General features: G+C 43.7%; 1 protein-coding gene across 1 annotated transcript in view; it reads right to left on the bottom strand.

Annotated features, from left to right (window-relative positions):
* LOC141067361 (L-selectin-like) overlaps positions 1 to 18,481 on the bottom strand; it is a 297,474-nt gene extending 278,993 nt beyond the window's left edge. Inside the window, exon 1 of the mRNA XM_073558054.1 lies at positions 18,409 to 18,481. Coding sequence (XP_073414155.1) covers positions 18,409 to 18,411 — 3 coding nt within the window. The 5' untranslated portion in view covers positions 18,412 to 18,481. The remainder of the gene's footprint in view (positions 1 to 18,408) is intronic.
* Between the last annotated feature and the right edge of the window lie 4,964 nt (positions 18,482 to 23,445).

Below are 23,445 nucleotides of genomic sequence, written 5' to 3'. Positions count from 1 at the left end.
ACTTACCTGTGGCACCTAACAGGTGTTGGCAATAACTAAATCACACTTGCAGCCAGTTGACATGGATTAAAGTTGACTCAACCTCTGTCCTGTGTCCTTGTGTGTACCACATTGAGCATGGAGAAAAGAAAGAAGACCATAGAACTGTCTGAGGACTTGAGAAACCAAATTGTGAGGAAGCATGAGCAATCTCAAGGCTACAAGTCCATCTCCAAAGACCTGAATGTTCCTGTGCCTACCGTGCGCAGTGTCATCAAGAAGTGTAAAGCCCATGGCACTGTGGCTAACCTCCCTAGATGTGGACGGAAAAGAAAAATTGACAAGAGATTTCAACACAAGATTGTGCGGATGTTGGATAAAGAACCTCGAGTAACATCCAAACAAGTTGAAGCTGCCCTGCAGTCCGAGGGTACAACAGTGTCAACCCGTACTATCCATCGGCATCTGAATGAAAAGGAACTGTATGGTAGGAGACTCAGGAAGACCCCACTTCTTACCCCGAGACATAAAAAAGCCAGGCTGGAGTTTGCCAAAACTTACCTGAAAAAGCCTAAAACGTTTTGGAAGAATGTTCTCTGGTCAGATGAGACAAAAGTAGAGCTTTTTGGGCAAAGGCATCAACATAGAGTTTACAGGAGAAAAAAAGAGGCATTCAAAGAAAAAAACACGGTCCCTACAGTCAAACATGGCGGAGGTTCCCTGATGTTTTGGGGTTGCTTTGCTGCCTCTGGCACTGGACTGCTTGACCGTTTGCATGGCATTATGAAGTCTGAAGACTACCAACAAATGTGGCAGCATAATGTAGGGCCCAGTGTGAGAAAGCTGGGTCTCCCTCAGAGGTCATGGGTCTTCCAGCAGGACAATGACCCAAAACACACTTCAAATAGCACTAGAAAATGGGTTGAGAGAAAGCACTGGAGACTTCTAAGGTGGCCAGCAATGAGACCAGACCTGAATCCCATAGAACATCTGTGGAGAGATCTAAAAATGGCAGTTTGGAGAAGGCACCCTTCTAATATCAGGGACCTGGAGCAGTTTGCCAAAGAAGAATGGTCTAAAATTCCAGTAGAGCATTGTAAGAAACTCATTGATGGTTACCGGAAGCGGTTGGTCGCAGTTATTTTGGCTAAAGGTTGTGCAACCAAGTATTAGGCTGAGGGTGCCAATACTTTTGACTGGCCCATTTTTGGAGTTTTGTGTGAAATGATCAATGTTTTGCTTTTTGCTTCATTCTCTTTTGTGTTTTTTCATTTAAGACAAATTAAATGACTATAATAATACCAAAGAATTTGTGATTGCAATCATTTTCAGGAAGAAACTGAGTATTATCTGACAAAATTGCAGGGGTGTCAATACTTTTGGCCACAACTGTATATATTTCTTCTGATTTCATTACAGTCCCTATTTTTCTTTTTTTGCCATTTTATATTTATGTCTTTCTTTATTTTTCTCAATAAATTATTGACTATTTCATATTTTCTTCATAACCACTTCCTGTCTTAATTCTCCTCCCCCTTATGGGCTTTCATTGCTCTTTCTTCACAGCCTTTTTAAACCCTGCTGTTATTGCATTGGGCACACTTGGTACTTTACCTTGAGAAAGATGCCGGCCCGGCGCCAAAACGTGTTGGTGAATAAAACACCTTATTTATACTCGCTGTATCATATCATACGTAATCCGATCATTCAACTTCTGAACTGATCCACCCTGCATGTGTTTCACTCCATTCAATGTTAGCCAGCAGCCTGAATGGTAATCAGATCATTCAACTTCTGAACTGATCCACCCTGCATGTATTTCACTCCAATCAATGTTAGGAAGCAACCTGAATGATAATCAGATCATTCAACTTATATATTGCAATATATTCTATTGGTAACCATTTCATTCAACTCCTTTGCTATAATTCATCTGGTACATTGTTCTCAGTACTTACTGTTGTATATCCATGGGGGGATCACTGTAGATGTTATCATGGGAGAGGTGCTATAGCATAGAGATGGAATCAGGACTAGCGTCTTTGATTATCTATTCCACACCAGGATGTGTTGAGCAGCTGTTGCTAATTTATAACAAACAACTCCCACAATCCCTCTCTCTGTCCCTGTATTGGGGCCTATAAATTTAGACACATTCTAAGGGGTACACGCATGTGTGTGGTCGCGCATTCAGCAAAGCATCACATTAGTTAAGCATCAAGAAAAAGGCAGTTATTCTATGGCAGTTTGTCAGGGCAGGAGTCAGGTAACCCACACTTTGCACCACTTTTATCATGTGCTTTTGTTCTATCCTCCTGTGTTCCCTTGCCATCCACGTTCACCACCCCATCCCCTCTCCATCATGACTCATACACATCAGCCGCTCTATACTTCCCTCTCCCATGTACAGCTCCCATGCACTTCTCCCCTTCCTGAAAAATCTCAGCCCATCTTGCCCATACACATCGCACAAAAAAACTTCTTACTATCCCAATAACTACTTGCTCTTTATCTTCCTACTCCTACTGATTTCGGGGGACATCTCAACCAACCATGGTCCACCATCCCCCAACCTCAACCTCTACCTTACCTCATATCGAAACCATAATAATCTTATTAATATTTCTTGCACTCCCTCATCTCCTTCATTTAATTGTGCCCTCCGGAATCCACGATGTTACGTGTTACAGAACCACTCAGCACCCAGACCAGAATATGTTGTGCAGTTATATGTTTGCATAATAGGTTCCATGTGAGATGCATGTCCCTAATGCATCAGTTCACAGGCTGCACCCTGGGCAGAGAGGGCACGATATTCTCCTTTTGTACGCCCTCCCCCCACCTTTGTAATTTCCACAGTAAACATCGGCAGGCTCCGGCCACCTGTGGCTTTTGTAATGCATGTCTGGCCTGCCGCTTTTCTATTGGCCGGCCCTCTGTATCTGTGTGATATATTCTGTGTCCTGTGAGTAAAGTGTTGTCAGACTGGAAATACATGGAGAAGCAGTGATCTTTTATGTGCGCCCATGTAACGAAGGAATTCTAGCAGAATTCATTCATTCAGACTCCAGCCAACGCAGGGCGGACCTCCGAAAACACGGGGTGGTACTGAAAGAGGTACCCCAGCTTGGTAGACCCCGTTACACACGGTCTGTATGTAACAAACTTCCTTTCCTGCACAATTATTTTCTGAACAACTCTCTGAATCTGTTGGCCCTCACTGAAACCTGGATTCAGGATTCTGACACCGTCTCCTCCGCTGCCATTTCCCAAGGTGGTGTACAATTCTCCCATTCCCCGAGATCAACAAAAAAACTTGGTGGTGGAGTCAGCATACTCCTGTCCCCTCAATGAACTTTCCAAGTCCTCTCCCCAGTTCCATCGCTCTCATTCCCTTTTTTTGAGGTCCACACCATCAGGCTCTTCCGTCCCCTCTCCCTCAGAGTAGCAGTCATATACAGGCCCCCAGGCACACCCACCCACATCCTTGACCACTGCTCAGCCTAGCTGCCGCACTTCATGTCCTCAGAACTACCAACCCTTATCCTGGTAGACTTCAACATCCTCATTAACAGCCCCACTTCCACACCTGCATCCCAGCTTCTACACTAACCATTTCTTTTGGCCTCTCACAGCTTTCAACGTCTGAGACACACAAGGACGGTAACACCCTTGAGCTGGTATTTGTCCGGCTCTGTTCAATCTCCTACCAAAATAACTCACCACTTCCCCTCTCTGACCACAACATTCTCTCCTTCATGCTCACAAATCCTTGCCCTCCCCAGCAGACTCCTACCTACCACACATTCAGAAATCTACAAGCCATTAACCCTCAGACACTTTCAGACTCCGTACACTCATCACTGTTCCCAATCTCCTCTTTTCCCTGTCCTGATCTGGCTGTTCATCACTACAATGACACTCTTAGAAGCACGCTTGACCATGTAGCGCCCCTCACTCTCAGAACCTCCAAAAACACAGTAAAACAGCCCTGGCTCACATCGCAAACTCAACTTCTCCAGTGATGCTCTAGGAGTAGAGTTGAGCGATACCGTCCGATACTTCAAAGTATCGGATCGGAATGGATCGGCCGATCTTAAAAAAAAGTATCGTATCGCCGATTCCGATACCGGAAGTCCCATTCAAGTCTATGGGACTTCCGGTATCGGAATAAGAAAAATCCTGTTTTTCCCTTGTACAGCCTCTCTGGGGTCTGTACGGGCCTTTCGGGGGGCTGTGCCGGCCTGCCAGGGGGTCTGTGCAGGCTCCGGTGGTCTGTGCCGGCCTGCCGGGGGGCTGTGCCGGCCTGCCAGGGGGGCTGTGCAGGCTCCGGTGGGCTGTGCCGGCCTGCCGGGGGGCTGTGCCGGCCTGCCGGGGGGCTGTGCAGGCTCCGGGGGGCTGTGCCGGCCTGCCGGGGGGCTGTGCAGGCTTCGGGGGTCTGTGCAGGCATCGTCCGATGGGACTACAAGTCCCATCGGGCGATGCCTGCTACCATGACAGTGATTGACACATTAGCCAATGATGGGACAGTAGTAGTCCCATCATCCGGCTAATGTGTTGAATGTAAAAAAAAAAAAAAAAATTACATGCTACATACATGCAACATGCATACTACATACATGCTACATTCATACTACATACTACATACATGCTACATTCATACTACATATATACTACATGCAACATACATACTACATACATACTACATGCAACATACATACTACATATATACTACATGCATGCAACATGCATACTACATATATACTACATGCTACATACATACTACATATATGCTACATACATACTACATATATACTACATGCATGCTACATACATACTACATACATACTACATATTTGCTACATACATACTACATGCTACATACATACTACATATATACTACATGCATGCTACATACATACTACATGCTACATACATACTACATATATACTACATACATACCACATACATACTACATACATACTACATACATACTACATGCTACATACATACTACATATATACTACATGCATGCTACATACATACTACATGCTACATACATACTACATATATACTACATGCATGCTACATACATACTACATGCTACATACATACTACATATATACTAGATACATACTACATACATACTACATGCATGCTACATACATACTACATGCTACATACATACCACATATATACTACATACATACTACATACAATACATTCATACAATACATACATAGACATACAGTACATATAACATAGAGTAACATTCCCACGCAGCAATGGCATAAAGTGAGACTAGGGACTTTTTTTTTTTTTTAAGTGGTGGAGGAATACAGTGCGGAAGGATACCTACCTTCCGTCATTGGATTCCTGCAGCCCGTAGAGAACGGCAGCAACAGCTGATGCTGCAGTTCTCTACCCAAGATCGTCGTGGGACACACTCGTGGACTGCTTCGGATCGTGGGTGAGTATTTTTGTGGTTTGTTATGTTAATATTTATTCCGTAAAAGACAATGGCTTCGGGGAACAATGTGACAAGTATTGGTAAGTATGTTACTCTATGTTATATGTACTGTATGTCTATGTATGTATTGTATGAATGTATTGTATGTAGTATGTATGTAGTATATATGTGGTATGTATGTAGCATGTAGTATGTATGTAGCATGCATGTAGTATGTATGTAGTATATATGTAGTATGTATGTAGCATGTAGTATGTATGTAGCATGCATGTAGTATATATGTAGTATGTATGTAGCATGTAGTATGTATGTAGCATGCATGTAGTATGTATGTAGTATGTATGTAGTATATATGTAGTATGTATGTAGCATGTAGTATGTATGTAGCATGCATGTAGTATATATGTAGTATGTATGTAGCATGTAGTATGTATGTAGCATGCATGTAGTATGTATGTAGTATGTATGTAGTATATATGTAGTATGTATGTAGCATGTAGTATGTATGTAGCATGCATGTAGTATATATGTAGTATGTATGTAGCATGTAGTATGTATGTAGCATGCATGTAGTATGTATGTAGTATGTATGTAGCATGTAGTATGTATGTAGCATGCATGTAGTATGTATGTAGTTTTTTTTTTTTTTTTTTTTTTTTTTTTTTTAACATTTAACACATTAGCCGGATGATGGGACTACTACTGTCCCATCATTGGCTAATGTGTCAATCACTGTCATGGTAGCAGGCATCGCCAGATGGGACTTGTAGTCCCATCGGACGATGCTTGCACAGACCCCCGGACATCAGCACAGCCCCCCGGCAGGCCGGCACAGCCCCCCGGCAGGCCGGTACAGACCCCCACAGGGTGCACAGACCACCGGCAGGCCGGCACAGCCCCCCGGCAGGCCGGTACAGACCCCCACAGGGTGCACAGACCACCGGCAGGCCGGCCCAGCCCCCCGGCAGGCCGGTACAGACCCCGGGCAGTCCACACAGCCCCCCGGCAGGCCGGCACAGCCCCCCGGCAGGCCGGCAGAGACCCCCGGAAGGCCCGAAATGACGGTGCATCATGATGCGCACACACCGCGCATCATGATGACGTCAGGCTGTCAATCAACTTTGAACTTCCGATTCCGATGCCGACTTCCGATATTGAAAAAATATCGGAAGTCGGTATCGGAATTCCGATACAGCAAGTATCGGCCGATACCCGATACTTGCGGTATCGGAATGCTCAACACTATCTAGGAGTGCTGAATGCCTATGGAGAAAAACCCGCACACCAGAAGACGTCATCCACTTCAAATTTATGTTAAGAACCTAGAACTCTGTCCTTCACTAGCCAACAGCCCCAAGAAACTTTTTGACTTTCACTCCCTCCTCAGGTTAAAAGCACAAGCCCCTATCACAGTCATTTGTGCTGATGACGTGGCCTCCCATTTTATAGAAAAAATAGCTAATATCCGTCAGTAAATCCACGCCCAACCACCAAGTACTGTGACTCCCATCCCTCCCTGCATTTCCCCTGGCTCATTTTCCTCATTTGATCCCATCACAGAAGAAGAAGTCTCCAAACTCCTCTCTTCTTCTCATCTGACTACATGCATTACTGACCTCATTCCCTCACATCTCCTCCAGTCTCTCTCTCCAGTCAACACAACTCACCTAATTACATTCTTTAATCTCTCCCTCTCCTCGGGCATTTTCCCATCCTTCTTCAAACACTCTATCGTTACTTCATTACTAAAGAAACCTGCTCTCGATCCATCCTGCACAAACTACAGACCAGTCTCTAGTCTTCCCTTCATCTCTAAACTTTTGGAGTGCCTAGTCTACTCCCGCCTTACCCGTTACCTCTCCACTCACTCACTCCTAGACCCTTCACAGTCCAGCTTCTGCCCCCTACATTTGACTGAAACTGCACTCATGAAAGTTACCAATGACCTTCTGACAGCAAAATGTAATGGTGACCACTCTCTGCTTCTTCTTCTCAACCTTTCTGCAGATTTCAACACTCTTGACCACCGTTTCCTGCTCTCTAGGCTCCAGTCACTAGGCATTAAGGATACTGCTCTCTCCTGGTTCCTGGTTCTCTCCCTATCTTTCTTATCCCGCCTTCAGTGTTTTTTTCTCCGGCTCCTTGTCATCTCCTCTTCCTCTTGCTGTTGGGATACCTCAGAGCTCAGTCCTTGGCCCCCTTCTCTTCTCTTTCTTCATGGCCCCAATTGGACAGACCATCAGCAGATTTGGCTTTCAGTACAATCTTTATGCTGATGACTCACAACTATACACGTCATCCCCCAACCTTACCCCCACTGTACTACAGAGCGCCAATGACTGTCTGTCCGCTGTCTCCAACATCATCTCCGCGCTCTATCTGAAACACAACCTCTCAAAAACTGAAACTCTTCTGCTCCCGTTGTCTTCCAACCTCGCTAAATCTGACATTTCCCTATCTGTGGGTGATTAAAATATCTCAAGGAAAAGTGCAATGTTAAATATACTTAATTAAAAAACAATTGCACACATGGAAAATATAAAGACAACTCTTATTGTAAAATCAAAACAACGAAAAAGACCGAGAAGATGTCCAATAATCATAAATTTATTTATTGAATAATTATCATACAAGAAAATATAAATAAAATTAAAAGTGGGGAAAGGCCAATGCCATGGAATAGGCACTATCGGGGACAAAAATATTCAATGATATGTCTGAATACACCAAGGGGTACAAAAATAATAATAATAAGGTGACCGTGCTTAAGCACTATATGAATATATAACCAAATATATAGAACATATTAAACTCAGACAGTATTCCATAAAGTGCAAATGCATATAAATCAGTGCAGCAATAACAAATAAAGTGTGGTGCAATAGGAGAGCTACATCAGAGCTATGCTCCAACACAGTGAGTGTATAAAAATACCAGAGGCAAAATTAAAATGTCAAAATTAACGCTCAGTGCTGTACCTCTTGTGCTGCTGAAGTCCCTGGGATGTGCCAGCCCTGACGCGCGTTTCGGCGTACCTTCGTCAAGGGGACTATCCGTGGGTGGCACCATATTAACACCCCGGCAGCAGGCGCACTGTCTGGGTGTTATGTTTGACACCAATTTCTCCTTCACATCCCATATACAATCTCTTGCCCATTCTTGCCGCTTACACCTAAAGAACATCTCTAGAATCTGCCCTTTTAACACCATGGAAACAACAAAACCACTGTCGCATCGATCCACTCCCGCCTGGACTACTGCGACGCTCTATTAATTGGCCTCCCCGTTACTCGACTTTCCCCTCTCCAGTCCATACTTAATGCTGCAGCCAGGGTCATCCATCTGGCTAATCAGTGCTCGGATGTGTCCACTCTTCACCAGTCCTTACATTGGCTGCCCATTCATTATAGAATCCAATTCAAAGTACTTGTTCTCACCCACCAACCTCTCCACAGTGCAGCACCCCCCTACATCTCCTCCCTCATTTCTGCCTATTGGCCTTACTGACCGCTGCGCTCTGCAAACGACTTTTGACTAACCTCTGCACTAATCCGTACCTCCCACTTACGGCCCCAAGACGTCTCCCCTGCTGCGCCAATCCTCTGGAATGCTCTACCCCAAGAAATTAGGACAATCCACAATTTGCATACTTTTAGGCGCTCCCTCAAAACGCATCTGTTCAGAGCGGCCTATCAAATTCACTAATCAAAGTCATTTTATGTGTAAGTGTGCAAGTGTAGCCCATTCACTGTCTCCATCCATCCCTCACTCCCTCAAGATGGCTGGACCATCATTGTAAATACACCATTGCAAATACACACCTGTACTTTATATCTCCCCCACCTCATTGTAGATTGTAAACTCTCACGAGCAGGGCCATCTTATTTTGCTTTAATTATTGTATTGTTAATGTTATTACTTATGACTTGTGTTTTGGCATGGTTAAACTGCAAAACTCTGCTGAATATGTTGGCACTATATAAATAAAGATTATTATTATCCTTTCTATGAGCGCAGCATGCACATTGTGATAATCTCCTTTTTTCCAAACGGTTTGCCCTATCTGCCAGAATGTATTAGAATAACTTTTCCTTTTGTGGTATGGAATAGCGTAGTAGACTATACAATTCTATTGCATACTAAGATATGCATTAAAAATATAAGGAGCAATAAATCATTTGTGTTGTTGTTGGCATATCCCATTGTATGTCTTATTCAGTGGAATACTATATGTTGTAAACTTCCTTTGGAGGTATACCATTCAACTAACTAAATAACATATTGCATTGCAAAACAAGACCATGCAAAAAAGATTTCATGGGTGGGCCTCGAACTTTTCAGGAGCCCCTTGTGCATTGGAAGAGTGTCCCTTCCTATCTTGTCAAACAGAGGTTCAAGTATTTATATGAAAAGAACTTTAAATGTACATGCAGCATAGATATTGCCAATGGTAATGTGGAAAATACATTCAGGAAACTCTGTTATCTAGGGTTTTTTTAACTACGGTACACACCCTATTTCTCAAACCAATTGTGAATTTCAGTAATTACAAAGGAAATCAACAAAATATAATCACCCTAAATATCCTTCCAACTAAATCTCATGAACTCTTATCAACGGAAGCAAGATGAAAATGAAAACTATAGCAAAAATGTATTAAAATTAATCTTACACATTCATTGGTTTCTTTGATGGCATTATTACTACTATGTGGTTTAATTTTCTTATCTTACTTTTCTATCTGCCACAATTTCACTCTAAATTTGAGAAGTAAATGTCTCACAGCAAGATTTTTATGGGTGAGGCTTTGTAGCAAAAATGTGAAAATATGAAAAATAATGATTGGGATAAGATAGTAAATGAAATGTCACGGTTTGCTTCTAACAAGTGATATTTTAGCATATTCTCTATGCTGCTCTATGCATGCTTAGTGAAGTTAGTGACGTGAAAATGAAATCAAAGAAATGAGCAGGATTATAAGTTGGTATAAGGCCTCTTTCACACATCAGGTTTTCGCCGTCAGGCGCGATCCGGCGCTTTTGACAGAAACCGGATCCGTCGAAATGCAATGCCGGATCCGGTTTCCCCCCCATTGACTTGCATTTGCGCCGGATCGCGCCGGATGGCCATGCGTTTCATCAGGTTTTCGCCGGATCCGGCAATGTGTCGCGATCCGGCGTCTGGAAAAAACGTCTACTGTAACGTTTTTTGTCTCCGGCGAAAAAGCCGGACACGCCGGATCCAGCGCGTCCGGCTTTTTCACACAATGAAAGCCTATGAGCGCCGCAATGCGCCGGATCCGGCGAAAGCCGGATCCGGTGGCCGGATCCGTTTTTTTTGGTCTGAGCATGCTCAGTAGCTCTGCCCACAAGACATATATAAAAGCAAGACAGTGGGACCCACAGCCACACCCAACATGCCACCCAAGCCAAGAAACAGGAGAAGGCAGCAGACATCTGCAGCACCATCAGCACCACCACCACCCCAAATGGAGCAGCAAATGGAACATGCTGAGGAGGGGAGTCCAGAAGCAGATGAGAGACGGTAATTATCAAATCCCCCTTTCCTCCAAACTAGGGCCTTGGAATATCAAGATATTCATTGGCCCTTTGTTTCTCTTTATTCAACAGCCGCCAAAGAGATGCAGCAGCAGCAGCAGAAATGGCATCACTGGCAGCAGCAACAGCAGCAGCAATACCCACAGCCATGGAGTCTGGCCATCAACAGGACAGCACATCTTCTTCTGGGAGCCCTCCCTCGCATCGTCAGCGTTTGACGGTAAGTTTTTATTTCCAAAATCCATCATCTCTGTAATATATGTCTATTCATTGACTTTTATTTCAAAACAGGAATCACAAGATGAAGAGGAGCTCCCAGAAGAAGAAGGAAGGGGTGGACAGACACCTGGAGTGGGCTCACAATTGGTAAGTTTTTTGCATCAAACGCAGAAACACAACATCACACTACACACAACACATAGAAAACAATGTTCTGCAGACCACACACAGCAAACAAATGCCTACATCCAAAGACATAACATTTTTTGTTTTCTTCTCTAGTATTCCCAATCTGGTGCTCGGCCAAGAGGTCCTCGCAGTGCCTCCCAGGGTCGTCGGCGACAGCAACGCGGCGGTCACCAGCGTGTAAGTATAAATATTTTTGCTTTGTTTTTTTGCACTTTTTATTTCATTTCTTTTGTGGAGGCTAATTATGTTATTTTTGTCTTTTTCTTTAACAGCCTTCACAGCGTGCTCCCGACTCTGACGGTGAGGATGGAGGGATTGATGTGGACCGCCTCATCGATCTCGTCAGAGAAAGGGAGCCGCTCTGGAATATGGCTGACCGCCGCCACGCTGACCTGATCGTTACCCGACGACTCTGGGAGGAAATCTGTTCTCTCCTTGTGGGCCGCTGGGAGGACCTCGAAGCTCGGGCCCAGATTAAAGAGCGTAAGTATATACAGTACCGGTTGCTTGATGTAAACCAGTGTTTCCCGAACTCCAGTCCTCGTGGTCCCCACGGATCATGTGTTCAGGATTTCTATTTACTATGGAAATCCTGAAAACATGACCCCTGGGGACCATGAGGACTGGAGTTTGTGAAACACTGATGTTGTATACTAACCACTCCTTTCTCGTTTCAGGGAACAGAATTGTGAATCGGTGGCGGTCTGTGTGGGATCGTTTCAAGAAGGAGTTCAATAAAGAGATGCGGGCCCCGAGTGGATCTGGAGGACGCAGGAGCAAGTACAAGTACGCACAAGCCCTGTCGTTCCTCCGGGAAACAATGCTCACCAGAAGGTAAATATTACACACCACATGTGAAAAAAATGTTAGATGTAACTTTTTTTTTTCAGCCAGGGCCATACCATGTCAGTATTTTAATTGTTTTTTTTTCTCTTTATTACACAGCACGGTGAGCAGCACTCGGGAGCCTGCACGATTGGACCCTTCTGAGGCGATCCCTGAGGAGACCGGCACCGAGGGACACTTCGACCGCCCCGGTACATCTGCACCTTCCCAGCCTTCCCACACATTTGACCCATCTGTCCCATCCACCAGCACAGGAGCATCGTGGCCGCCTACATTACATGAAGCTGCTGGTGAGGAGATCGCTTTCCCTTTACCCCACCCTTCTGCCCCTGCCACCTCTAGTACACCTGCGGGTACTGGGTGGCAGCGGCAGAGGGGTCAGGAAAAGAGTTATGCGCAAGAGTTCTTGCATCTGAATGCATCTTTCCAGAACTGTCTCAAAGTCTTGTCAGAGCAAATCTCCGCAGGCTTTCAGCAGATCAACTCCAGCATTCTGGAGGTGAAGACACTTCTGCAAACCATGCATTCAGAAGCAAGATCTTCGCCAAACCACACCTTTTTCAGGTCTGTTGTGGAGCGCATGGAAACGCTATCTCCTACCCAGCAGATGCATGTAATGCATTCGTGCCACGGTGCTCTACAGCAGGTTACCTCCCAACCTCCACCTCCCACCACTGTAGTTCCTCCACCTGCACCCCCTCCAGCCACTTTCCATCCTCCCCCTCCTATTACATCTGCACCCCCTCCAGCCACTTTCCATCCTCCCCCTCCTATTACATACCAGCAATCTCACCAGTACCAGCAACCTCCCCAGTACCAGACATCTCCCCACTTCCAGCAACCTGCCCCGTACCAAACTCCTTCCCCGTACCAAACTCCTTCCCCGTACCAAACTCCTTCCCCATACAACTTTCCATCAACATCATCTGCTCCTACAGTCCCTGCCCAACCCTCCACTCCACCGCCCACCACCTCTTCTGCCTCCCACATGTCCACCCATTCTGTAGCTTTTTCCACACCTTCACCTCTAACTGTTCCTTCCCCACCACGATCCCAGTCCTCTCTCCACACACCCAGTGTCGAAGTGTCCCACAGCCCCTCCAGCAGTATTTCCACCCCACACTACACAGATTTGTAATGTGTGTTTTTTGTAATAAAAATGCCCATTGGGTTTAAAACCTTTATTAAAAAAGTTTTTTGCACTTTAAAAACATTTTACAAAAAAAAAAAAAAATTTAAATAAAAGTTAAATTATCGTTTCACATTGGTTGTCTATCATTTCTTTCTGCGGCGAACTATGTTTTAAAAAAAGGTTAAATACAGGGTATTTCAAAGGTAAAAAGGTATTCAAAACCAGGTATATAACTGTGGGTAAATTTTAGCTTTTTGCCACAGCTGTGTTCCTGGTTGTGTTTGAAGCAAAGTATTTCACCTAAAAAGTTGTGTTTATTGTTGGTGATTTCCTACCAATGTACACAACTTTTGTTAAAAGGTGAAATACTTTGCATAAAACACAACCAGGTACACACCTGTGGCCTAAAGGTAAAAATAGTAAGACCATGACAAGATAGCCAACTTTGGTTGGCAAAGGTATATACTGTTGGTCCAGAAGGTACACAAGTTTGGTTAGGGCACAAATCTTTCACACTCTGTCATCCTGCCAGTGTACTCTGCCTTGAGGTGACATAAAGTATAGTGCAAAATTGTCCCTCATTACTGAAACCGTCACAGAACTTCTAGTGGTTATATTTCCAATGACAACATCCATCTTCGCCAGTAACTTGCTCTTCTCTCCAACCTGCACTTTCTTCTCTACAACCTGTCAAAGAAGGGCTGTAGGAACATGCTATATCTAGTTTTCCAGTAGCCAATCCCGTTCGGAAGGCCACAAGGGTAAATTTTAAAAACCGGATCCGGCGTAATCCGTCGAAAAACGGATATAAAAACGGATATAAAAACGGATGAACCGGATGAAACGGATCCGGTTTTGTCTGTCAAGAACAAGACGGATCCGGCAGAAAACCGGATCCGGCACTTCAGGTTTTACAAAACATTTGCCGGATCCGGCATTCCGGCACGACGCCGGATCGCGCCTGACGCCGAAAACCTGATGTGTGAAAGTAGCCTAAGTGTAATATAGTTATACATTCTCTCTGTGGCCATTTAGGAGACAAAACTTAAGAATAAAAACAAAAAAAATTAAAAAAAGCAAATACCCTGTAGTAAGTAAATACATAAATAGCAATGGTAAATGTAAATAACAAAGAGTACTTAGTTAACATTATTTTGATCAAAACCGCATAATAGTTATCCCAACGTGACAAGCTATACCCAATCGGGATGTTCCCTAACCCTTGCAACTCACCTCTTTGTGTTATTTGCTCATTTTGTAGCTACCTCACTATTATTTGCTCATTTCGTTTATATCTTAGGATTTGTAAGTTAGTGAAATACACTAATACATCTTGGCTGCTATCAGTAAGAATATTAAAGGATGTCTGAGGACTGTTCTGCCACACTAACTGTATTTGGAAAATGTTTAGAATTGAGAGTCCTCAGTGGTTCATACCATGGAATGGCTAGCTGAAAAGGTGGTAACAAGTTGCAAGCTTTCAAGACTACTCAGGTCTCTTCATCAGGCATAGACCCATTTTAATCACACTACCATTTAAAAGTTTAGGGTCACTTACAAATTTCCTTATTTTTGAAAGAAAAGCACAGTTTTTTCCAATGAAGCTAACATTAAATGATTCAGAAATACACTCTATACATTGTTAATGTGGTAAATGACTATTCTAGCTGCAAACTTCTGGTTTGTAATGCAATATCTTCATAGGTATATAAAGGCTCATTTCCAACAACCATAACTCCAGTGTTCTTATGGTACTTTGTGTTTGCTAACTGTGTGAGAAGGCTAATGGATGGTTAGAATACCTTGAAAACCCTTGTGCAAGTATGTTAGCACAGCTGAAAACAGTTTGGCTGATTAGAAAAGCTATAAACCTGACCTTCCTTTGAGCTAGTTGAGAATCTGGAGCATTACATTTGTTGGTTCCATTAAACTCTCAAAATGGCCAGAAAAAATGAACTTTCATGTGAAACTCGACAGTCTGTTCTTGTTCTTAGAAATGAAGGCTATTCCATGCGAGAAATTGCCAAGAAACTGAAGATTTTCTACAATGGTGTGTACCACTCTCTTCAAAGGAGAGCACAAACAGGCTCTAACCAGAGTAGAAAGAAGTAGGAGGCCCTGCTGCACAACTGAACAACAAGACAAGTACATTAGAGTCTGCAGTTTGAGAAATCGATGCCTCACAGGTCCTCAACTGGCAGCTTCATTAAATAGTATACGCAAAACGCCAGTGTCAACATCTACATTGAAGAAGCGACTCCGGGATGCTGGCCTTCAAGGCAGAGTGGCAAAGAAGAAGTCATTTCTGAGACTGGCTAATAAAAGGAAAAGATTAATATGGGCAAAAGACATTGGAGAGAAGAAAATTGGAAAAAAAGTATTATGATCAGACGAATCCAAGTTTGAGGTGTTTGGATCACACAGAAGAGCATTTGTGAGATGCAGAACAACTGAAAAGATGCTGGAAGAGTGCCTGACGCCATCTGTCAAGCGTGGTGGAGGTAATGTGATGGGCTGGGGTTGCTTTGGTGCTGGTAAAGTGGGATATTTGTACAAGGTAAAAGGGATTTTGAATAAGGAAGGCTATAACTCTATTTTGCAACGCCATGTCATACCCTGTGGAAAGCGCTTGATTGGAGCCAATTTCAGCCTACAACAGGACAATGACCCAAAGCACACCTCCAAATTATGCAAGAACTATTTAGGGAAGAAGCAGGCAGCTGGTATTCTATCTTTAATGGAGTGACCAGAGCAGTCACCAGATCTCAACCACTTTGAGCTGTTGTGGGAGCAACTTGACAGTATGGTGCGCAAAAAGTGCCCATAAAGCTAAACCAACTTGTGGGAGGGGCTTCTGGAAGCATGGGGTGAAATTTCTCCAGATTACCTCTGCAAATTAACTGCTAGAATGCCAAAGGTCTGCATTGCTGACATATACATATACAGCTCTGGCAAACATTTAAAGACCACTGCAAAATTTTCAGCTTGTCTGATTTTTCTCTATATAGGTATATTTTTGAATAAAATGTAAATTGCTCTTTTATTCTATTAACTACTGACAACATGCCTCTGAGTTTCCAAGCACTAAATTTTGTATTTATTTTCCAAAAATGAGAAATGGTCAAAATAACAAAAAAATGCAGTGCTTGCAGACCTCAAATAATGCTAAGAAAACAAGTTCATAATTATTTAGAAACAACAATACTAATGTTTTAACTCAGGAAGAGTTCAGAAATTAACATTTTGTGGCATAACCATGATTTTTAATCACAGCTTTCATGCATTTTGGCATGCTTTCCATCAGTCTTTCACACTGCTTTTGGGTGACCTAATGCCAGGTACAAAAATGTAAGCAGTTCTTCTTTGCTTGATGGCTTGTGACTATCCATCTTCCTCTTGATTACATTCCAGAGGTTTTCAATGGGGTTCTGGTCTGGAGATTGGGCTGGCCATGACAGGGATTTGATGTGATGGTCCTTCATCCACACGTTAATTTACCTAGCTGTGTGGCATGGCGCATTGTCCTGCTGGGAAAACCAGTTCTCAGAGTTGGGGAACATTGCCTGAGCAGAAGGAATCAACTGTTTTTCCTGGATAACCTTGTTTGCGGCTTGATTCATACATCCTTCGCAAAGATTAAAAAAGGTCTTGACAGAACATACAGTGCTGTGCAAATTAATTGGGACAAAGCACTTTAAGTAAAATCGTAATTGGTCACCAGTCAGTGATTCAAACCAGTTTTAATTGCTTTGAACAGGTGTGAGTGCCTGTTCAAAGCAGTTAAAACTGGTTTGAATCACTGACTGGTGACCAACTTACGATTTTACTTAAACTGCTTTGTCCCAATTAATTTGCACAGCACTGTATATCCACCAATGATTGCATGCAAGAATCATCAGAGTTATTATCATGGGGAAGACCTCATATATATTTTCATGTCCAATAAATAGAAGACCAACCAAAAGCCAGTAACGTTTCCCAAAAATGTCATTCTATTGATAGATTACAAACATTCAGACATAGTATAGCTTCCAATTTTTCAGGTACACATAAAAGTTAGATCCTTATAGATGACACCACAACTAATGTGCCATATAAACAATCCCCTGTTTGACAAAAAACACACCAAATGACACTCCAAGCTACACTGCAACTCAGCACGTTTCCCCTCTTCCAAGGATCTTCAGGAGTAAGGATGAGAACCAAAGAGTACTTAGCTCATTACTGTTCATATTCAGATGCGGCTCAATGGCCAGGTATTCATCAGTATTTAGGGTCAGTCCCCTCGACTGGTATGAAGCTACATTTTCACAATAACAAACACATACTTTTGTTTAGATTTGGAGCATCTTGGACAATTTGGTGCAAACAATAACAGGCAGGGTCATTCTTTTTTTTTTGTGGGAGAGGTAGGAAGTGGGAAAAGGTTGTATACGATTGACCCCCAGTTATTGTGGGCTATTAAGTCCAATAAATCAGATATAAATATATCTGTACAGAATTATCACTGCACCTTACTGCATCTTTTTCAAAGGCATACTTTAGGACTCTGTCTAGTCTGATCTTCAGGTAATAAGTAAGGCCAGATTCTGCTTTCGAAATGGTTTTTGCTCCTAAATGCTTTAACAATTGGAATATTTAAACGCAAAACTATAGCCACACCAAGAGGAATATGTTGCTCTAAAACTAATACATCTATTATGATGTATAATCTCATTCTCATTTACTTACCTACCCAACTTACTCCCTGGCTGAATTTCTGCTGCAGCTCCCAGTGATTCTATACAGGCTGCAGCCATGGCTTCATGACTTCAGTGCACATGACCGCTGCAGCCAACCAATCATTGGGCTTAACGGCTCATGTTCTACTTGGGCAAAACCGCTGAGCCTAGTGATTGGGTGCAGTGGTCACATTTACTGTTCTTGTGATGTCACCATTGCAGCCTGTAAAGAACAGCGAGCAGCCGTAGCAAAAAAGTAGCACAATGTCTTTCTATGTGAAAAGGTTGACTTACCATTGTGGTCTTAATGTTGTAGTCCTGTGTCTTTGGCTGCGAAACAAGTCTATCTGCAGAAGTATCTAGTGAGTATGTTTTCTGTGCAATGTTGCAACTGATCAGATTGAATTTCCTGCAGTAGCACAGTTGTGTAACACTCCAGATGTCATTTGTCAGATGTTGCATTAGGGTATGAGAAATGTGTTGATGACAAAACTTTAACACTTTGCTTTCAACAAACCATGCTGAATATTTAAGCTAGAGAAAATATTTCAGCATGTAATTCTGCATTACTTGTAGAGCCATAAACCACTTGACAAGCACTATGAATAATGATAAAACCTCACTACAGTGAAATTATTTTTTTCCACCAGTATGTTACTGAATAACACAGTTTAAGGCCAGGTTCTGACAGCCGTAGTAAAACTCTGTCCAATCATGTCCTCAAACTGCTGACATGACTGCCTCCATGTTCAGGTCTGCGTGCAACTCTGCCATGCTGACGAGTGCAGGATCTGCCTGCTACTTACATGCACTAGACTGATCCGTAAACAGGAGCAGAATAATGCATCTTCGCATACTATGGTCTATGGGGAAATTAGACTGCACTGGCATGCGGGCTATAACGGGTGTGCGCACTTTCTGTGGCTGTGCACGCTGACAGTACACATCCGTATAAATCCCTCTGGTTAGCGTTCCTATAATACCTGAGTGACCTTTAGAGTAGTACAACATACAGCAGATATTTCATAACTTGCAGACTTAGCTTTGGATTTTGTATTCATGGTGAAATTTACCTTTATAACACTGAGAGAGGATGTAATCTGAAGTGGAATTTAGCAGCAAAATTTGACATGCAGCAGATCCCAAAATGCACACGGCAGGTCAATTTCCATGTAGGAAATTCAGCTGCAAGCGAGTGAGTTTGTAAAAAACTTCTCTAAATTCCTGCTATTGTATTTGCTGCAGAAATTACCTTTACAAATTGGCAGATAAAATCCACAGATTGGCCACGCCTTATGGATCCCTTTCTTTTAGGCTAAGTTCACATGAGCTTAAACAGCAGAAAAAAAAGGCAGCACCGCTTACCTGCCCAGATCTTAGAACAAATGCACTACAGGGTGCAGCCAGCCCATATAACATAATGTTAGCAGCACAGTTGCAAAATACTGGATCAACAGCCACTCTCCACCTACCCATTCCTGGAGGGGTTGACTGCCAGCATGCAATTGCACAATGAAGGCCCGCATCGGGCGCTGTTCACATAAGGGTACTGCATAGTGTCTGGTTCACAGCCCATTAGTCACGCCCCCACTTTTCAATTGGGCGGGCTGGCCAGCACACTCTCAATGCATCCCAGTATGAACACCCCTCATGCGAGACCAGACGTGTTCGGGCTTGGCTGAACCCTGAAAAAATAGTGCAAAAAATACATAGTGGGGCATTGGTCTATATTTTGGTTCACATGAGCATTTACAAATTTTTATGCCGAAAAAAAATCAGATGTTCTTCATTTACATTGTCATCCATATATGAACATCAGCAGTTTTCTTTTCAAACATTTTTATTGAATTTTAGTAATAATATAGGATTGAAAGGGAGGGGAGAGGAAGGGAATTAACTCTAAGGGAAAGGGATGGGAAAGGAAAGAGAAGGGAATAAAAACTAGAGAACTCAAGTCCATGTTAAAATACCTTACAAATACACAGCTAATCAATTAAATAGAATAACAAGACATCATGCAATGTTCCTGCAGATGAAGGCTAGCTGGTAAATTCAAACCAATATAAAATAATAGCTAAGTATTACAAAATTTAGCATTCCACATTTCACAGTAAATCTAGTCATACCATCAGCATACAGTTTCCTACGTGGAAGAACTGCAATTTTTCCATGAAAATTGGATGTATTACAAAGGATCAGGGCCGCCATCAGTGCATTACTGCCCGTACTGCTGTATGGGGCCCGGGGAGTAGCGGTACAGATGGGGGCCTCTTCAGCTTCTGCTTACTGGGCCCCATTGTGCACCAAAGTGCTGTGTGCTGCAGCACACACATCGGTGCTGGAACAGCTCTAGTTCCCTCTGCCTTCCCTGCAAATGATACAGGGGGGCTGCAAATTATGAAGGGGGGCTGTAAATGATGAAGGGTTCTGCAAATGATGAAGGGGGACTGAAAATGATGGAAGGGGATACAAATGATGGAGGGGGCTGCAAATAAAGCAGGGGGCTGCAAATAAAAGAGGGGGCCGCAAATGATGGAGGGGGCTGCAAATTATGACATGAAGGAGGGAGGCTGCAAATTATGAAGTGAGGGAGTGGGACTGTACACGATGAAGAGAGGAAGCGGACTGCACATGATAATTGGAGGGGGACTGCACAAGATGAAGTGGGGGGAAGGGAGACTGCACATGATGGAGGGGGACTGCAAATGATGAAGTGGGGGAGGGGGACTGCAAATGATGTATTGAGGGTGACGAACAGCAATTAAATTGAAGGTGGGGTGAGGAGAGCAAATGATGAATTAAAGTTGGGGGGTGGGGAGAGCAAATGATGGCCTGAGGTGAGCAAATAATGATGAATTTTGAGGGTGGTGGGAGTAAATGAGGTATTGAATGTGGGGAGAGAACAGTTGATTATGAATAGAGGGTGGGGGTGGAAGAGAGAAGACATGACAATGAATTGGGTCAAAAGGGGAATGTAAATATAATGAATCGGGGAGCAGGAGGTACAGAGTGGAGGGCATTGAGGATGCAGTGACTGGTACTGAATTGGGGAAAGAGTACAGGGGCTAATTCATTTATATATTTATTAGGTGAGAAAATTGCTATTTATAGTTGGTGGGGGCACAGTGGTGGATTGCAATTTATATTTGGAATGGTGGATGGCATAATAATCTATTATATATTAATGGTGGGTGCATGATTGTATTCATCTGTGTAGTGTAGACGAAAGGGGAAAAAAGTGGGGAATGTATTCTGGAAGTGGTGCTCTAGGTAACTGTGTGTTATTATATTTAGAGATGAGTCCTGGCTTGAAGAAGTCATGGCAGTCTACGCTGCATGAAAAAGAAAAGCGAAGATGAAGGACTTCAGCAAGAGACGTCACTGGTAAGTCAGTGTATTACCTCTACACTTACACTATACATTATACATTACCATATTGCTCAATCAGGCACGAGGATGGTTTGAAGGCAGTTGCACAATTCTTACAAGAAAGTGATTTAGAGAAACCTCTGGTACAACTCCTATTGACATTACTCCATTTAGTTTTGCAACATAATGTTTTCATTTTAAATCATAAAATGTATCTACAAACACAGGGAACAGCTATGGAGGCCATGTGTACCCCCTTATATGCAAACCTTTTTTGGGGGGCATGAGAAAGATAGATTTTCCAAAATAATCAAGTTATAGGTATTCAACACCTACATGATTGGATAAGATATATAGATGATGTTTGTTTCAAATGGGAAAGGACACCTGAAGAATTAACATACCATATATACTCGAGTATAAGCCGATCCGAGCATAAGCCGACCCCCCCTAATTTTGCCACAAAAAACTGGGAAAACTTATTGACTTGAGTATAAGCCTAGGGAAGAAAATGCAGCAGCTACTGGTGAATTTAAAAAAATAAAAATAGATACCAATAAAAGTAAAATTACTTGAGACATCAGTAGGTTAAATGTTTTTGAATATCCATATTGAATCAGGAACCCCACATAATGCTCCTGTAACAACCCTGCTGGCGTCACTGCATGGCCTCCCATCCCCCCAAACACCAATTTACTTTCTGCTTCAAGCCATGCTGTGAATTCTGTCTGTTGCCAGCTCTGTGCCTCTGCTCTCCATGTTTCCAGACTGTGTGTATAGGGGGGCGGCGCCTGAACTCTCTGGATCTTATGCAGTCAGGGTGCACCTGTGTAATCTGTTCCTTACCAATCACCTAGAGCCCTTGACTATTTAGTTTCGCCACACCCACTGACCTTTGCCTGTGCAATGTCTATACTCAGTATCTTGCTGCTGAGGAAGCCAGGCCCTGTTCTGTGTATCTCCTTCTCTGTAGGAATACTCTTTGTCTCGCTTTGTACCTTGTCCGCCTGCCAGGAGGCAGAATATCCTGGTCCTTGTGTCTTTGTCCCTGTGTCTCTGTCTGAACTCAGTCTTACGTCTGTCTGTCTGTCTTTCAGTCTCCTTGTTTGTGGTTTCTTCTCTGCCGTGTCTTTCCTTGTGTCCTCGCAGCTTTATCTGTGCATCTGCACCCTTGCAGCTTTATCTGTGCATCTGCACCCTCACAGCTTTATCTGTGCATCTGCACCCTCGCAGCTTTATCTGTGCATCTGCGCCCTCGCAGCTTTATCTGTGCATCTGCACCCTCGCAGCTTTATCTGTGCATCTGCACCCTCGCAGCTTTATCTGTGCATCTGCGCCCTCGCAGCTTTATCTGTGCATCTGCACCCTCGCAGCTTTATCTGTGCATCTGCACTCTAGCCGCTCTGTCTGCACGGCTCCCTAGCCGCTCTGCCTGCTCCGCACTCCTGCGGCTCTGCCTGCTCCGCACTCCTGCGGCTCTGCCTGCTCCGCACTCCTGCGGCTCTGCTTGCCCCGCACTCCTGCGGCTCTGCCTACCTGCACCTCCTGTGTGAACAGGTCCAAACCTGTTCCTTCATATTCCACTCCTTCCTGCCTATATCCATACCTGCACCTCCTGTGTGAACAGGTCCAGATCCTGTTCCAGCATACACCACTCCCTCCTGCCTACACCTGCTGTGTGAACAGGTCCCTACCTGCTCCTTCTCATACCACGCCAATCTGTCCTGTGTCTCCAAGCCGTGCCCGCCTGTCCTGTGTCTCCAAGCCGTGCCCGCCTGTCCTGTGTCTCAGCCGTGCCTGTCGTGTCTACCTGCCTGCCTGTCTAGCCTGCTTGTCACTCACACCTGTCCAGGTGTCCTGTCCCCGAGTGGGATCAGCAGCCACAGCCAGACACCACCCTGGAGTGGCACCCGGCAGCTACCTGCCGCACAAGCCTGACCTCACCATCAGAGGCTCCAGTGA

Source organism: Dendrobates tinctorius, unplaced genomic scaffold (genome assembly GCF_039654945.1).
Source record: "Dendrobates tinctorius isolate UK_male_01 unplaced genomic scaffold, ASM3965494v1 ptg000012l, whole genome shotgun sequence".
In the NCBI taxonomy this organism is placed as follows: Eukaryota; Metazoa; Chordata; class Amphibia; order Anura; family Dendrobatidae; genus Dendrobates; species Dendrobates tinctorius.
Note: the sequence above shows the minus strand (reverse complement) of the source record. Positions and strands in the feature narration are given on the sequence as shown.